This window comes from Apis florea, unplaced genomic scaffold, assembly GCF_048593485.1.
Source record: "Apis florea isolate Af1SG1 unplaced genomic scaffold, ASM4859348v1 contig_1914_pilon, whole genome shotgun sequence".
Taxonomy (NCBI): domain Eukaryota; kingdom Metazoa; phylum Arthropoda; class Insecta; order Hymenoptera; family Apidae; genus Apis; species Apis florea.
Genome location: NW_028256504.1, coordinates 507,941 through 524,836, shown reverse-complemented (window position 1 = coordinate 524,836; position 16,896 = coordinate 507,941). Strand labels below are relative to the sequence as shown.

Sequence of the window (16,896 nt, the reverse complement as noted above, 5' to 3'; positions counted from 1 at the left end):
TTATATAAAAATATATTTAATATGTAAATATTCATTTAAATTAAATATTTTTTTAGTATTTTGTTATTATATTTGTTAAAAACTTTCATGCAATACTTATTATTTAATGTCAAATAAATTTTTCTTATTACAATATTTATATTAATTTATATTAATATTTAAATATGTTATAATAATATTTTTATTGAAAATTGATTTTTACATTGCAAAACTCCAATATTCATGAAATATGATAGCTGATTACATATAATTTGATTATCGGTTACATCAGTATGACGTATTTCCCGCGCGTAGAACGTCGTAAGTCTAATCCGGAATGTGTTCATCGATTGGTTTTTCACATCAGCCTGTCTTACGTATACGTAGTTCACGCTATGTTAAAAATTGTTATAGCATTGATAGACTATCATTCATGAAGGACATAATTATTGTGATAATATTTTGTATAACAAAATTTTAAATAACAAAATTTTTTTCGATTATGTAATTTAGTTCTTATGTGATTTGCATATTGTTGTACTAATTCTTGGTTTAAGTAAAGTGCTTGAAAATCCATGATGGCGCATACTGAAAGATTGCGCTAGTGCATACCAATATAAGTGCCGCGCGTATCTGTTTTTGTTTCGATTCTTCAGAAAATACTGAATTCTCGTTAGATTTGATACATTACGATTTTCGATACTGGATTTATGCAAGATTTTTAGTGACAATAAAATTTTTGTGCAATTTTATATCATTATCGTTTGTTCTATATCATTTTTTATGGTGGCCGTCATCATGCAAGCACAGCAGCAGCCACAGCAACAACAGCAGCAGAATCATCAACAAATTGCAGGCACCAGTGTCATTCTCAAGATGAACGAGATACAACAGCTTTCGACAGTTGGTACGTAGTAAAACAATTTCAACTACGTACCATTCCATTTTAAGTGTCAAATTTTCATTAAGGAAATTCGGTCAGATGTGTAATAAGTTTGCAGATATTGATTTTGCAATGTTTTAATTCGTGTTACTAAAAATACATTCTATAAAAAATTCCATTATTAATTCTGACAAATAAAAATTATATAGATTTATTTCATGTTTTAAAAATTATTATTAATTATACCATATTATGTCTGCAATTTAATTAATTCTACCAAATTTAATTTTATTAAATTTTACCAAAATTAAATTTTGCTTTTGCTTACAAAAAATTATTGAATGAAATTAAATTTGCAAATAAAATTTTTAGTTTATTGGAAAATAATATTGTTATTAATATTTCGTTTAATTAGTTATTATATACTTATAAATTAGTTTTATATATATATATATATATTTAATCGCAATGCTATAATATAGGATAAAAATATATATGTATATGTATTTGAAATATATGATACTTAGCAATAAAATATACTTAGCATAAAAGTTTCGTTTTCAAACAATGTGGAATAAAGAATAATAAATACATCGCATGTATACATACATATATGTATAATTGTTGTTTTCTTTCTTTACAAATCTACGAAAATTTTATTATAATATATTACTCTATTATTACTATCTTTAAAATTTTTCAAAGTATTCAAATTTATTTTACTTTTTCTATGAATAGAAGCAATAATACTATTGTATTATTATTTGTGTATAATATTTTCAAATCTATTTCTTAAGCTGTCTGTATGAAGTATATTGAAATATGTTGCGACAAATATTAAGATTCCAAGCTTATACACATTGAAATCTGTATTACCATTATTAGGAAAATATATTAATTCTTGTATCGATATATATTATGTCTGAAATCGATATTATGATTCAATCTACATATATTGTAACATATATTATGAAAGAAATTGATATATATATATCATACATGTTTCACGTGTGTAAGCCGCTTTAAACTACCGATTCTTCCCCTTCACTCTTCAGTCGTTGTTTCCGCTTCATCAAAGTGACGATGGAATATTCCACTTGGTACCTATGCCATCTGCTTTCTGTACAAGAGAGTGGGGATGACCGTCTCTATATTTCAGTGGTTCTTTTCTTTGTTCATAATTTTATAATTAAGAATTTGTTTCTATATTCTTATTTCAAATTATTAATATCTTTAATCTATAGCAATAATTCAAAATAATTGATAATATTTTAAATTTTGAGAGATATATATTTTATTAATTTCAAAACATATTATTTTATGAGTAAATTTTAGAATTTCAAAAATAAATATTATAATATTAAAAAAATATTAATTTGACTTAATGTTAAAACTTCAATTTTGATATAATAAATATATATAAATAGCTAATTGATTTTAAAAATTAGTTTTATTTATGAAGATTGAGAACCACTATTATGATTTCTTTGTGTGCTCTCAGTCACGTATTAAAGTATAGATGCTAAACCTTATCGAATTTTTTGAGACACATTGAAATATATTTACAAACATAGATATAAAAATAATTTTTATTCTAAAATTAATAAAAATTATTAATGAATTGACAGATGATATGAAACAACTTGACTTTATAAACTGAAAATAAAATTAAAGTGTGTGTATATATATGTATGTATACATATACATATATTTGTATTATATTGCTTTAATTTTTTTATATATTTTTTTTTTATTAATGCTAATTTTATTAAAAATAAAATTAAATAAAATACAAAATTTCATTGTTTTAAATGTACATAATTTATATTTTTATTAATGAAAAAGAATTTAAAATTAATTCTAGAAAAAAATATTTGTTAATTATATTTGAAATTAATAAAATTATCGAAAGTAAAAAGTAAAATATATATAAAATGAAAAAACCTTAAACACTAAATGCAATTTTACGGACCTGAGCCGGGTGTCTTCTTTACCCCCTTCTTCGGCTTTTACCCAGCGACGCAGGAGTCTGCCATAGTATCGAATTGACCAATCAGCTTGTTTCTTGGCTGGCGGGGATAACCTGGCCAAAGCGTACTTGCATAGAAACACGGAGGAGACAGTGTGTACAGAAACGAAGAGTTAATAAGTATTGTGGTACAATTTGTAATAGCCGCTGAATAATAATTTGAATAATACACATGAAAATAATTAAATCTGAAAAGTAAAAAATAATTTAGAATTGAATAGTGCGAATTGTCTGAAAAAAATTGACTTACTAATACTAGTGTGTGGAAAAGTCTCGAAATTGGTCGAAAGTGATTGCGTGGAAACAGCGTGTGTGTGTACCGGGAAGAATAGAACAACGCGTTTGGAAAAATTCATCGACAAAATGAGTATACGATTGGCAGAAAAGAAAGAAAACGTTATAAAAAATTCGAGCGGCATAATCGGAAATGTGGTCAATAGTTCGGATGACGTTTGTAATGGAGTCGAGTGGCAAAATGGACAGAATCTTCTAGTTGTTACACAGGATACTCAGGGCAAGGAATTAATTGCAATTGCTGATAATCAGACCATTAATGTTGCAGTTGACTCTTATTGTTCGTATTTTTATCTCACAATTTTTTTTATGCTATTTTAAAACCGGCTAAAAAATCGATATGTTTTATATATTTAGGAAGTATATTGTTTTTGTTTAAATTGCAGCATAATATGTAATATTTGGAAATAAATAGTTTAAAATTAAAATAATAATGAGAAAAAAAATGTTTAAATAAAATAAAAATATCTTTTTAAATATATTATTTTATTTTTCTTTATATTAATATCATATAATATCATGATATTTGAATGAAATAGATTTTTAGTTATATAAAAATTTATATAAAATTTATTTTTATAGTATATGATATATGGTTTTATTATATATTTCATTATATATATATATAAATATTTTATAAAGAAATTTTATGTAAATCATATTTATTATAATATATGCTTATTAATATATATTATTAGTATATATCAATGAGAATATATACATAAATATATTGTTTTAAGTTTCTTTTTGAACAATATATGTTTATATTTATATTTTGTATTTATCATAAATGTAATTAAATTTACTTAAATCTTTAAGTAATTTTTTTAAATAAATAGCTAAGTTTACTTATTATTATTAAAAATATAAAATTCATAAAAAGAATTATATATTTTTAAGAATTAAATATAAATATTTTATAATGTATTTTTTTTATAGGGTTATTGGAACTTGCACATAGAGAATATCAAGCAGGAGATTACGAAAATGCTGAAAGACATTGTATGCAACTTTGGAGGCAGGAAACAAATAATACTGGAGTTCTTCTATTATTGTCTTCTATACACTTTCAATGCAGAAGATTAGAAAAGTAAATATTTGTTTTTATAATTGTTAAATAATTTTAAAATAAAATATAAATAGATTCAAATAAGTTTTTGTTCTTCCATTTTAGATCTGCTCATTACAGCAGTTTAGCAATTAAACAAAATCCCTTATTGGCAGAGGCTTATAGCAATCTTGGAAATGTTTTCAAGGAACGTGGTCAGCTACAAGAAGCTTTGGAAAACTACAGACATGCTGTTAGATTGAAACCAGATTTCATTGATGGTTACATCAATTTAGCAGCAGCATTAGTAGCTGCAGGAGACATGGAGCAAGCAGTTCAGGCATATGTGACTGCTCTACAATACAACCCCGTGAGAAATTTATTCTGTTATTTAATAAAAATTTGTTGTATTCTTTTGCAAATTTTTAGATCTGCATAAATTCAATTTGTAGTAAATTATATTATTTCAAATATATTTTAAAAAAATTCTTTAAATAATTTAAACTATTTAAGAATGCAAAATACAAAATATTTTTATATGTTGCAGGATCTTTACTGTGTGAGGAGTGATCTTGGTAATCTTTTGAAAGCATTAGCAAGACTTGATGAAGCTAAGGTAGGTTTTCTTTGTCTCTTGTTCATTGTTGTAATTTAATCTAACATATCACTTGCACATATTCAGATGCATCAGTATCACAATCAAACTTTAAGATTATATTTATAGTTTTAAAGTTTCATCAATTTTGTTTTGACAAGTTACAGATGCATTTTATAAAATGTGCACAAGTACTAGTTAGCAGCTCCATAGAATAATCAGGAACAACTGGTATCTATACTAGAAACGAAAACTTCTTTTTCTTTGCACTGAAATATGCGCGACGCACGATGATCTCAGAGATAACAATATGTCATTTCAAAAAGAGGCATTGAATTGAAAATTCAAATTTTAGTAATAAATTGTTCATCGTGCGTACTTTTTCGTTTAATTAATTAATTAATTACTGTGTTTGGTGTTTTTATTTTCGAGAATCAAAGAAAATATTGGGAATAAGATGATGTTTCTTATACATAAGATATCAAACACAGTATGAGGGTTTATATCTAAAATTAGCTAAAAATTATGAAATCCCTCTTTGCATTGCGCGTTTTGCAATAACACTTAAAAGCAATAAACAGAATTTCTTTGCTTGGTGTTATTGTAAAGTTTAACTTGTCGATCCTATTATAGCATTATCTATGTTATCTATTTTGTTGTATCAAATAAAATATATATATATATTTCAAACAACAATAAGTTATAATAGGATCAACAGAGCGCGAATATAGTATTTAAGCTCATCTCATTTGATTCAACTCATTTTGAATGTGTATTTACTTTAGGTATACTGATCTGTTTTACATATACATGGACAACCTTTCTTTTCCAACTACTCTCTTTCCAATTTTGAAAATCAATAAATTGTGTGTACAATGATAATCGCGCGAGATCATTTGATCAATTCTATATGTGTTTAATAATTTTTTATAAATTTGTATATAATATAATTTATTTTGTAGAATGAAAAAAAAAAAAGAAAATATTTTTTGGAACTTGGAAACTTGTGGGAGACTTGTTCGATTCCCAAGAGTTTCATTCATTTCAGTAATGTATAATAAAGCAAATGAATCAAGTGGTCTACTTCATAAAGCAGCGCGGCGCGGCGATAATTGATAAGTAGAAATAATTGCAGATAGTATAATCCCCATTAATGATTTTGACATTTATCTTATATCGAAAACTTCGTTTAATATTTTATACTTTCTGCAAAAAAAAAAAAACTTATCGATAAAATTCAACATAGCAAAGAAAAAGATTTTATTCGTTATATTTCTTGTTATTCTTGAGCGCTTTCTAGTTTACTTGGTCGTTTTTTCGCTTAGTACGTTTTGCCACCAATAATATTATATTATAGAAAAAAAAAAAAAAAACAGTCCAAAATATTATTTATATATGAGGCTATAAAATGAAAGTTATTTTAACACGTTTCTCAAATTTACATTTTTAATATTATTATTTAAAATATTATGAACTACTTATGAATCAATTGATATTTAAAAAAAAAAAAAAGATTTTTTTAAACATTATTGATAACGTAGAAATTTCGAAAAAATACTGGGAAAATTTATACAGTTATAATATGGTGGCTGACGAGCTCAGCGAAGCGTGTCTTTCAGGGGCACGTATAACTAGGTACCTCTGTATATGTATCAAAAAAGAAAAAGAAAAAATTTAAGAAAAAAAGTAAAAATAAAAAAAAGTAAAAAAATAAAAAAATAAAAAAAAAGACAAAGTTGAGGCGAAGAGTTATCAGTGAAGAGACATTAACGCAGCTGTCTTATTGTTGTGGATGGGATGATCAACTCTAGGAGGGGAAGTCGGAGCAATGTGATTGGTCGGTTACCATGGGTTCCTTCGTCAAAGGGTGAATCTGAATCTGGTTATTCAGTAACACACTGTCTCTCGGTCTAAGTTTATTATGAGAGCTTGCAAGCCGTACCTACCGTCAACCTACCAAAGGGTACACTGCAGGTAAAGTAATTCCCAAGGCCGATCTCTGAATATCCCATCAAACCAATTGGTCCTTTTGTTCCGTAAGAGATTGAACGTTGGATTTTTTAACTCAGGATCGGCCTCAAAGTATTTGTATTTGCGATGGATTTATTTATGATCGCAAATATGGAACCAGGGGATTAAAGATTAAATGAAAATATTATACAAATATTCTATTTTATTATCGAAAATGGGAATTCTTTGTTAAAGCTCATCCAACTTCATTTCTGTCCACCTTTACTTACTCCATATATACTATTCAGCCTTTCTTTATCCATTTCCTATAGAGATCGGCCGACTGTAAATGCCCTTTTACTTATTGTTTAGGTACGGATTACTCTGTTTTTTATATAACAATGCAGCCCGCCTCTCGGCACGCGCGATGCACATTCCTGCTTGACCCTTAGGAGCGTCGTCACATAAAGAAGATTTTGGACAAATTTTTTTTTCTTTATTACACTATGGAAAGCAATGATACAAACTTAACTTATTGATAAACATTTACCTTATCGATGGTAAAAGGATATATGTGAAATACTGTTTGTTTAAGCTCATCGACTGAGAATGGACAATGTTGGAGGGTGAATTGGCCAAGTGCAATTAAGCAGAAGTGAACTAACAATGGCGAGGGGCGTACTACGTGTCATCGAGTTTACTGGACGCATTCCGGAAACTCGATGAACACGAAATGGGACACCCATATCGCTTCTCTTCCACGATGACGTTTCTAGCGCGCACCTAAATCCTTTTTTCCTGATTTCACATTAAATTCCAATCCAATATTACATTGTATGATTTGCAAAATGGATTTCGTTCTCTCTGTTTCTAATTCGTTCTCGTTTTCCTTCCCAAGAAATTGTAATTTCAATGTAAAGTAAAGCTTTTTCTTTTTAAATTGTAGGATTTGATCGTTTGTTATGTTGACGTTAATCTGTATTCTTTAATAGTAAGATATCGTTACGTAAAAAAAAAAAATACTAATTATGATATTAAATTTTATTAAATTTTTCTAAATATAAATTCGATTTTTTCTTTGAATAAAAATTATTATCAATGAATATTGAAATCGTAATAATAATTGTATAATTTTATATTGCACAATAAATAATAAACGATGCGATTATATTTAAAATTGTTAAAAATCCATACTGTGAACAGTTTTTATTTTTAATGTCGGAAATCGCATTGAATGTAATAAAACAAGGGGTTTAATGAGGAAAAAGAGAGTAATGAAGCGAGATAGAGAGGACGAATGTATGAAGAGGTAATATTTTTCTGAGTATTTATCGAAAGTGTGTGAAAGCTGCGGCGCGGCGAGGAGAGGCCGGGCATTGCGCGCGGCGCGTTCCTAACAGTACGCGAGTATCTCTTCTGATCTTATGTTTATGTCTTTAGGCTTGCTATCTAAAGGCTATCGAAACGCGTCCAGACTTTGCGGTTGCATGGAGCAATCTTGGCTGTGTTTTCAATGCACAAGGTGAGATATGGTTGGCGATCCATCATTTTGAGAAGGCCGTAGCATTGGACCCAAATTTTTTGGATGCTTACATCAATCTTGGCAATGTCCTCAAGGAAGCCAGGATTTTTGATAGGTAAGAAAAGATATTTATTTATTCGTTATAAGCACGTTATAAATCAGTCGCTATATATGTAGAGATATTGCTAAATATATGAAATTCTAGTCTTTTTATCCTCTTTTACAATATATGAAGATGAAAAGAAATTGAGAGATCAATTCAAGCATATGATAAATACAATTTATTATACGAAATAGCTTGATGCTTAATCTATGATAATCTATATATATATATAATATTTTTTATAGTAATCTAATAATCTAATAATGCCTTGATTGTTGGAATTCTCTACCAACAGAGAAATATAGCTGTTTTGGAAATTATCGATATTTTCACATTCTTGATTCATTCATTTTTTTTAGCGAGAATGAGACAATAAATTTGAATGGAGAATAAGAATATCGATGATTGATTATAATGTGATATATAAAAAAGAAATCAGAGGCTCACTCAAACAAAGTAGATTCAAGAGAGAATAGTGAGAATAAATCTATAGCTAATATCTTGATGCTTTATTATATATTATATGCATATTATTTATAAAAAAAAATTTTAGATATTATTTGTAAATAAGGTATAAAAATTTACATATATTTATATATAATTCAATGTAACTGATTACTGTTTTATAATTTAATATTTTTTTTAATAGAGACTGTTTTGAAACCTGAATATAAATATAATTTCCTTATTAAGAATATTTAGTTTAAAATATTGATTTATTGTTATATTATTAAAAAACAAAAGCGTTAAAAAATTATATAATTATTTTATTAATAATTATGTATGTGTTAAGTAATAAATGTGTTATTACATTCTATTTTTAATAATGTTTTTTTAATAATGTTTCACAATATAAATGTGAAATTATTTAATGCAATACCAATTAAAATTAGAAGCTGGCGATGAGCATAGAATTTAAACTTATCAATCTAGACATTATGGGTTCGATTCCCGTTTTTGAATCTCTCATTTTTCTTCGATTTAAAATGCACAGTTTGATCAACCGTTGTTTCATATAGACATCGGTTTTAAAGTCTGTGCTAGAGAAATTTGATTTCAAAGTTATTCCATTAATGGATTATATCAATTACATTAGTGGGCAGTCATGAATCATACAAGTTTTTTTATTAATCAATGCAAATAAATTTACAAACAATTCTCTGTTCTTTTTTACGCATCAAGTTACTTTATATTCTAACAAATTATGTTCTATTTTTGTTGATACATTGAAAGAATATCGCGATATAAAAGAATTTGTTCTCTGCTTTTGAAATATGTTTATCGAGAAATTGCAAGCAAAGCGCATGAGCCGATATGTAAACACCGAATCGATATTCATAGCGTCCTTTCAAGTTCATCGTCCTTTGTTTCTTCAGAGCGATGTCCGCTAGCAACCTTCTTTCATTTACTACGTGAATTTCTAACTTTTCAGAAGTGTTTATAATTTTATTCTAAAGAATAACAAAATAACTTAATAAAATATACGTTGCTTAGAATGTTGAATATAAAAAAATATTAATTCCTAATAGATTAATTTAATTATTTATTATTATGTAATTATTAAATTTAATATAGCTATAATAAAAATTAATTTAAAAAGAAAAATAGTAAAATTGGATTATTAATTTAAATAATCCAAAAATCTCAATTTCAACATAATACTTACTTTTTTAGTAGTAAGTAAGAAAATAGAACTTAATCGAATCAATATTTAATACGTAATATCTAAAATATAATTTAAAAAAAAAAATATGGAGAAAATTTAGATGAATCGCAATTTTCCGTTTTATGATTCAATCAATCTTACATATATATATATATATATAACATATCTTATTATTTACTTAAAAGAAAATGGGGGAGGCAAATCGTTTGGCAACAGAAAGAAAATTGCCTGTATATATTTATTTACGCGTATTCGGAATCTTGAATATTACGCACAATAGCGGCAGAGAAACTCGAGGACAACTATCGATTTCAAGGATCGCTCCGCCCCTACGAGGGAGCGAACCCCTTTTACTCTTCGTGGGAGGGTGAATAGGGGGTCTTTAACGGATTTTGCCGAAAACGCGTAGCTCGTGGCGAGTTTCGTGACGGAAAGCTACTTTGTGATATCGCGTCTACAATCTGTTGAGGGAGTAGCTAATTTTTTTTTTTTTTTTTATTTAACATTTAACATATACACACGTACCCAAATTAATTTATCGAGGCATCGAAATGGAGAAGGAATGGACTGCCAGTGCGTTGTCGTGTACACGGTGATCTCGCCTTCGACTACGATCGCACCTTCGTTACGCGTACAATTAGAACGAGCACTCTCACGATCTTCAACTCCTGGATGCATTTCCTGGATTAAATATAGCGTGAAAAGGTTAATTTCTTACCATATTATACCGTAGTATTGCCGGTATCTATTTCGCTTATAAATATATGTCACCATATAATAATGATGCGGTGCGACACGTGTGTGTGATTTTGTTTAGGACATCGGGCGTGGTATTACGAACTGTAGAATAATATCGAATTTTGAGAATAAATAAAAAATAATTATCTTTCAAAATTGGAGATCTATACTCGTAAAAAATTATTATACGAACGATGTAAAATGAAGAAGAGTATAGCGTTTTAAGTTTGATTTATTTGTATTGAATAAGCAATAAGGAAATTTTAAGAAATGCATATATAACAATGTATCTTTTAAAGCAGTCAAAGTATATATATTTTAAGAAATCAAAGCGATCGAAAAATTTTTTATACGATGTTTCTATCGTTCGATGGAAATTATGATTCATTATTCGTTTCGTTCAGAAAACAATGTAAATGTTTTTTTGATGTTATGAGATGAATTTTAACGATATACAAATTTTTTGTTTGTAACAGAGCTGTAGCTGCTTATCTGCGTGCTTTGAATCTTAGTCCTAACAATGCAGTCGTACATGGAAATCTGGCATGTGTTTATTATGAACAAGGGTAAGTATTAAAAAAAATATTGATCATATTTTATTTTTATGTTAATCTATATTTTTTTTTTTTTATAGGCTTATTGATTTGGCAATTGATACATACCGTCGTGCTATTGAACTACAACCAAATTTCCCAGATGCTTATTGCAATTTGGCAAATGCGCTCAAGGAAAAAGGACAAGTGGTCGAGGCTGAGGATTGTTATAATACAGCTCTTCGCCTCTGTCCCTCACATGCCGATTCCCTTAATAATCTGGTATTTATATATTTATATATATATATTTGTTTTATTTTTATATATCGTTATTTTTTATTTATATATATTTAATTTATTCAGTTTAAATAATAAAATTCGATATGAAATAAAAAATAATGTTTTATTCTTGTTTTATTTTATTAATATTTTTTATTATTCAATATGTTTTATTTTAGGCCAACATAAAACGTGAACAAGGATACATCGAAGAAGCAACTCGATTATATCTGAAAGCGCTTGAAGTATTTCCCGAGTTTGCCGCAGCTCATAGCAATCTGGCTTCGGTATTACAGCAACAAGGAAAATTAAATGAAGCATTAATGCATTACAAGGAAGCTATTCGTATTCAGCCAACTTTCGCGGATGCATATTCGAACATGGGCAATACATTGAAAGAAATGCAAGATATACAAGGAGCTCTTCAATGCTATACAAGAGCTATTCAAATTAATCCTGCTTTCGCCGATGCTCATTCCAATCTAGCTTCGATTCATAAGGATTCCGGAAACATTCCAGAGGCTATTCAATCATACAGAACTGCGCTGAAGCTCAAACCTGATTTTCCTGATGCATATTGTAATTTGGCGCATTGCCTTCAAATTGTTTGTGACTGGACTGATTATGAAGCACGAATGAAAAAATTAGTTTCAATTGTTGCCGAACAACTTGACAAAAACAGATTACCCAGTGTACACCCACACCATTCTATGCTTTATCCATTGTCTCATGAATTTAGGAAAGCCATTGCTGCTAGACATGCAAATCTTTGCATTGAGAAGGTAAACAAGATATTTTTTAAACAAATGTTATGAAAGAATAAAAATTAAAATATATTTATTTTATTTATGACTTACAGATTCATGTTTTACACAAACAACCATACAAATATCCACGTGAAATTGGTGGCCGCTTAAGAATTGGATACGTATCATCAGATTTTGGAAATCATCCTACTAGTCATCTTATGCAATCAATTCCGGGACTTCATGAAAGACAAAATGTTGAAATTTTTTGTTACGCTCTCAGTGCTGATGATGGAACTACCTTCCGAGCGAAGATTGCTAGAGAAACCGAACACTTCGTGGATCTATCGCAGATTCCATGCAATGGAAAAGCAGCCGATCGTATTAACGCGGATGGAATACATATTTTAGTAAATATGAATGGGTATACGAAAGGAGCGAGGAATGAAATATTTGCTTTGAGACCAGCACCGGTACAGGTGATGTGGCTTGGATATCCGGGAACATCGGGAGCTAGTTTTATGGATTATTTAATTACGGACGAAGTTACATCACCATTGGAACTTGCTAGTCAGTACAGTGAGAAACTTGCTTACATGCCACACACATACTTTATTGGAGATCACAAGTAAGTTTGTAATATATATACAAACTGTGGAATATATTTTTTCTTTTTTTTTTCCCCTTATTTTTTATATTTATATGCTGACTTTATATTTATATTTTATATTTATATTATTTATTATATAATGTATTTATATATTTTTTCCAGACAAATGTTTCCACATTTAAAAGAACGTCTCATTTTAACGGATAAATTGAATATGAAAGGCAAAGTAGCAGATAATGTAGCTGTGATAAATGCCACTGATCTTTCTCCAATGATTGAAAATACATGTGTGAAAGAAATACGCGAAGTTGTCGTACCGGATGCTAAAAACAAACCAGTAGAGATTTCATTGAAAGTTGCAGAATTGCCAACTACTACTCCTATTGAAACAATGATTGCTTCTGGACAATGTCAAATGTCTGTAAATGGCGTTGTAGTTCAAAATGGCATGGCCACTACACAAGTAAACAACAAAACAGCAACAGGTGAAGAAGTGCCTCAAAATATTATGATTACTACAAGACAACAATATGGTTTGCCAGAAGATGCAGTTGTTTATTGCAATTTTAATCAATTATACAAAATTGATCCGCTCACACTTCATATGTGGGCGCATGTAAGTTTATTATCCTTTTTATAATAAATTTATTTTATCGAAAATATTATTACTTTATTTATATTAATACTAAAAAATTTTAGATTCTAAAACATGTGCCAAACTCTGTGCTATGGTTGTTGCGCTTTCCGGCCGTTGGTGAACCAAATTTACAAGCAACAGCTCAACAATTAGGTTTAGCTCCTGGTAGGATTTTGTTTAGCAATGTTGCTGCAAAAGAAGAACATGTTAGAAGAGGACAATTAGCCGATGTATGCTTAGATACGCCTCTTTGTAATGGTCATACTACTAGCATGGATGTTCTGTGGACTGGAACTCCAGTAGTTACGCTACCAGGAGAAACTTTAGCATCTCGTGTTGCTGCTAGTCAATTGAATACTTTGGGATGTCCAGAATTGATCGCACGAACACGACAAGAATATCAAGATATTGCTATTCGTTTAGGAACTGATAGAGAATAGTAAGTAAATTATTTTTTTAATTTTTAATTTTGAAACTTCAAGCTTTATATATTTTATATAAATTCAATTTTTTTCTTTTTTCAAGTTTAAAAGCAACACGAGCCAAAGTATGGAAAGCAAGATCCGAAAGTCCTTTATTCAATTGCAAATTATATGCGATGGGTATGGAAATGCTATACAAAAAAATGTGGGAACGTTATGCCCGAGGTGAAAAACCAGATCATGTATCAGCAGTAGATAAAAATGAAAGGGAAAAATTATTAGCATCTGCATCTTAATGGTTTTCAAATATCTGATTTTATTTATACAGCTTTAATTTTACATCTGTTTTTTTGGAAATCTAGTATTTAAAACAGATGATTGATAATCGATTTCATGAAAATATGATTCTTATATAAATTCCGTATTCTGATATTTACTATTTTATATAATAAATCATCGAGCTTTAGAGTAACGTAAGATAGCGTTACATGCGAACGTTCAATTTGACGTTTTAATATTAAAATTATGGATTGTTACACTATGCAAATCATAAGAAATAATTATATTCATTTCTTATGTTATGCCACTGCATCTTTTATCTTATTATTTATACATATAAGATTATTGTAGAATGTTCTTGAAATATCTTATAAAGTCAAGTGTCTTATATGTTTCACTCTTTATTTTCTTTTGTTTTTGTTTTTTTTTTTTTTTTAAATATTGCCATAATTAAAATGGGAATATGTAAGACTAATTTTTTTTTTTTTTTTTTTTTTTTTTTAATATATATGAAATACACAAATGTATATTGATGAAGATTTGTATTATCAATGTGAAATGTGCAGCATGATGCTACTATTTTCACTGGAATGTTCGTGACGTGTGATTCATTGACAATGTTGAATAGGTACGAAAATACTTTTCTGGTCATTTTTTTTAAAAAGATGTAATAATATTCATTGTTTACTTCGAATATACTTTTGAATTCGAATGTCATATTTGACTCATGAAAGAAGGATAAAAAACAGGAAAAAAGTTTGGCAGTAGATTATTCGCACCAAGATGTTATTATTAGAAGCTAACAGTAAAGAGTGCAAGTTGTATTATATACAATTAATTAATGAGATAGATATGTAAATATTAAAAAAATAATCGTTAGTTATTGCTTTAATTTGATAGCGCGTAAATTAAGATTGAAGAAATGTGTGAGGTAGCGAAAGACGTTGACTGTAGTAAACTTTAATGTACGTCTATAGAATAAAAAAGAAGAGATTAACAATATAATTTAAAAGAATGTGAATGTTGTGTTGTAAGAATGTTCTGATGATGAATATGCTATATCCGTAAGATTGATTTCTTGTTGTGAAATTTTTATTCAGTCTTTTAATACTTATTAATTTCACATAAAAAAAATACAGGTAATATTTCAACTTGCTTAAATTTCTTATTTTCATTCAATATTTTTATTCTAAGCAATTACTATGAAAAAAAAATGCATTTTTAATTTACAATAAGTTTTGTTTAAAAATCGAAAAATTTAGACAAGTAAAAAGAGCAGCATATATTGTGTTAAATTTATTGAATGTGTGACTTCATCCGCCCACTGTGTGTGTATTATCAACATTGCACATTCTCGATAATAACTAATTGTCCCTCTTACGCACAATTTAAATCGAAGATACAGATATAAAAATAGTCTTTCAAGATTCAAATTTTTTAATTTTCATTTTGAAAAACAAAAATAAGAATTATTATTAATAGTAAAATAAAATGTAAAATTTACTTTTTGATTTTTATAAATAACACAATTATATAATTTGTAGATTTACATTAATTTAATAATTTAAAAAAATTTGAAATAAATTTACCAAAGCAAAATAATAGTACTTAATTTATTTAATATTTCATTCTCAAATTTTGAATTGAGACAATTTAATTAATGAAAATGTTGACATTTTATAATTATACTTATGTATATTTACATATTATTTTAAATAATGATTTATTCAAGTGAAAGTTATGATTATATATTCATAAAAAACATTTGTTTCTTTTAATTATCTGAAGCTTTCATAAAAAATATCTGATTTATTTCATGTATGTTGAAACTCATTACTTTAACATTTATACAATTCATGAAAGTATGATTACTTTTCGTTTAGATGAATGTTAATGATCACTGACTATAAATACTACATGATAAATGTAAGTTACTTTCGAATGGTGGTGCATTTCGATCTTAAGCATAATGTAAAAAAATAGTTATTTTTATTTTAAAATATATTATATGTTTAAAAAGCTAACAACAAATTTTTTACATTATTGCTTTTGATTATATATTTGTCAAATATCATGATGAATTATTTGCAATTTCTCCTGTGAAACAATATATAAAATAATAAAAATGTCTGCTATATTAACAATAGTTCAATGATTGTAATGAAAAAGTTTAATAAAAAGTATATCATCTTGACAAATATTTTAGAGATAAATTGTTTCCAAACTACTAATATTTATATGTTATTAAAAAAAATTAGATTATAGTAGCAATTATAAAATGAATAGAATAAAAAGTGTTAAAAAAGATATAAAAAAAGTTAGAATAGAAAGATGACGTCATTTTATTCACATTTAATTATCGTTTCTGCGCAAATTAGAATGATAGCTTTCGTACTAATACAGCACGATACCGTAATTCTTAGACGCAATATCGATTGTTTATGACAACACTACTATCATAAGAGAGTGAAACTGGGTCGAAAGCATCTTTCTCAACAGGAATACTTCCCATTGCGTATTCTCCTCCATCCTGCTTACTTTGAAAAGAGCATCGTAACTCCATCTTTAGTCGTCATGTGTCAC

The 16,896-nt window shown here is 27.7% G+C and overlaps 2 protein-coding genes and 1 long non-coding RNA gene across 4 annotated transcripts; 1 reads left to right on the top strand and 2 right to left on the bottom strand.

Moving 5' to 3' along the window:
- The first annotated feature begins 290 nt into the window (after positions 1-290).
- Positions 291-15,912, top strand: sxc (O-linked N-acetylglucosamine (GlcNAc) transferase sxc). 2 transcript variants are annotated; one of them, XM_003693717.4, is made up of 12 exons: positions 291-886; positions 4,125-4,275; positions 4,360-4,603; positions 4,781-4,849; positions 8,219-8,415; positions 11,284-11,373; positions 11,442-11,622; positions 11,799-12,401; positions 12,479-12,993; positions 13,138-13,591; positions 13,675-14,051; positions 14,138-15,912. In XM_003693717.4, the coding sequence occupies exons 1-12, from the start codon at positions 763-765 to the stop codon at positions 14,328-14,330; spliced, it is 3,198 nt and encodes a 1,065-aa protein (XP_003693765.1). In that variant the 5' UTR covers positions 291-762; the 3' UTR covers positions 14,331-15,912. The 2 variants fall into 2 exon arrangements, with proteins under 2 accessions (XP_003693765.1, XP_003693764.2); XM_003693716.4 differs by lacking the exon at positions 291-886 and adding an exon at positions 2,943-3,465.
- Positions 1,463-3,155, bottom strand: LOC147658575 (uncharacterized). The gene is made up of 3 exons (XR_015294319.1): positions 2,835-3,155; positions 1,862-1,982; positions 1,463-1,784 (listed from the first exon to the last, which is right to left on the bottom strand). It is a non-coding gene; the product is annotated as an uncharacterized LOC147658575 (long non-coding RNA).
- LOC147658574 (uncharacterized) lies at positions 9,396-10,760 on the bottom strand. Its single transcript, XM_086914824.1, has 2 exons — positions 10,595-10,760; positions 9,396-9,854 (listed from the first exon to the last, which is right to left on the bottom strand). Exons 1-2 carry the CDS (start codon positions 10,745-10,747, stop codon positions 9,606-9,608), a joined length of 402 nt encoding a protein of 133 aa, XP_086770950.1. The 5' UTR covers positions 10,748-10,760; the 3' UTR covers positions 9,396-9,605.
- Positions 15,913-16,896: the final 984 nt, after the last annotated feature.

What these genes read in the sequence shown, in the direction of transcription:
- LOC147658574 (XM_086914824.1), bottom strand. Translation starts at nt 10,747, where the DNA reads ATGCATCCAGGAGTTGAAGATCGTGAGAGTGCTCGTTCTAATTGTACG. An exon ending in GCCTCGATAAATTAATTTGG is followed by an intron (nt 9,855 to 10,594) that starts GTACGTGTGTAT and finishes GTTATTCTTTAG; the next exon opens with AATAAAATTATAAACACTTC.
- sxc (XM_003693716.4), top strand. Translation starts at nt 3,255, where the DNA reads ATGAGTATACGATTGGCAGAAAAGAAAGAAAACGTTATAAAAAATTCG. An exon ending in TGTGTTTATTATGAACAAGG is followed by an intron (nt 11,374 to 11,441) that starts GTAAGTATTAAA and finishes TTTTTTTTATAG; the next exon opens with GCTTATTGATTTGGCAATTG. An exon ending in CAAATCTTTGCATTGAGAAG is followed by an intron (nt 12,402 to 12,478) that starts GTAAACAAGATA and finishes TATGACTTACAG; the next exon opens with ATTCATGTTTTACACAAACA.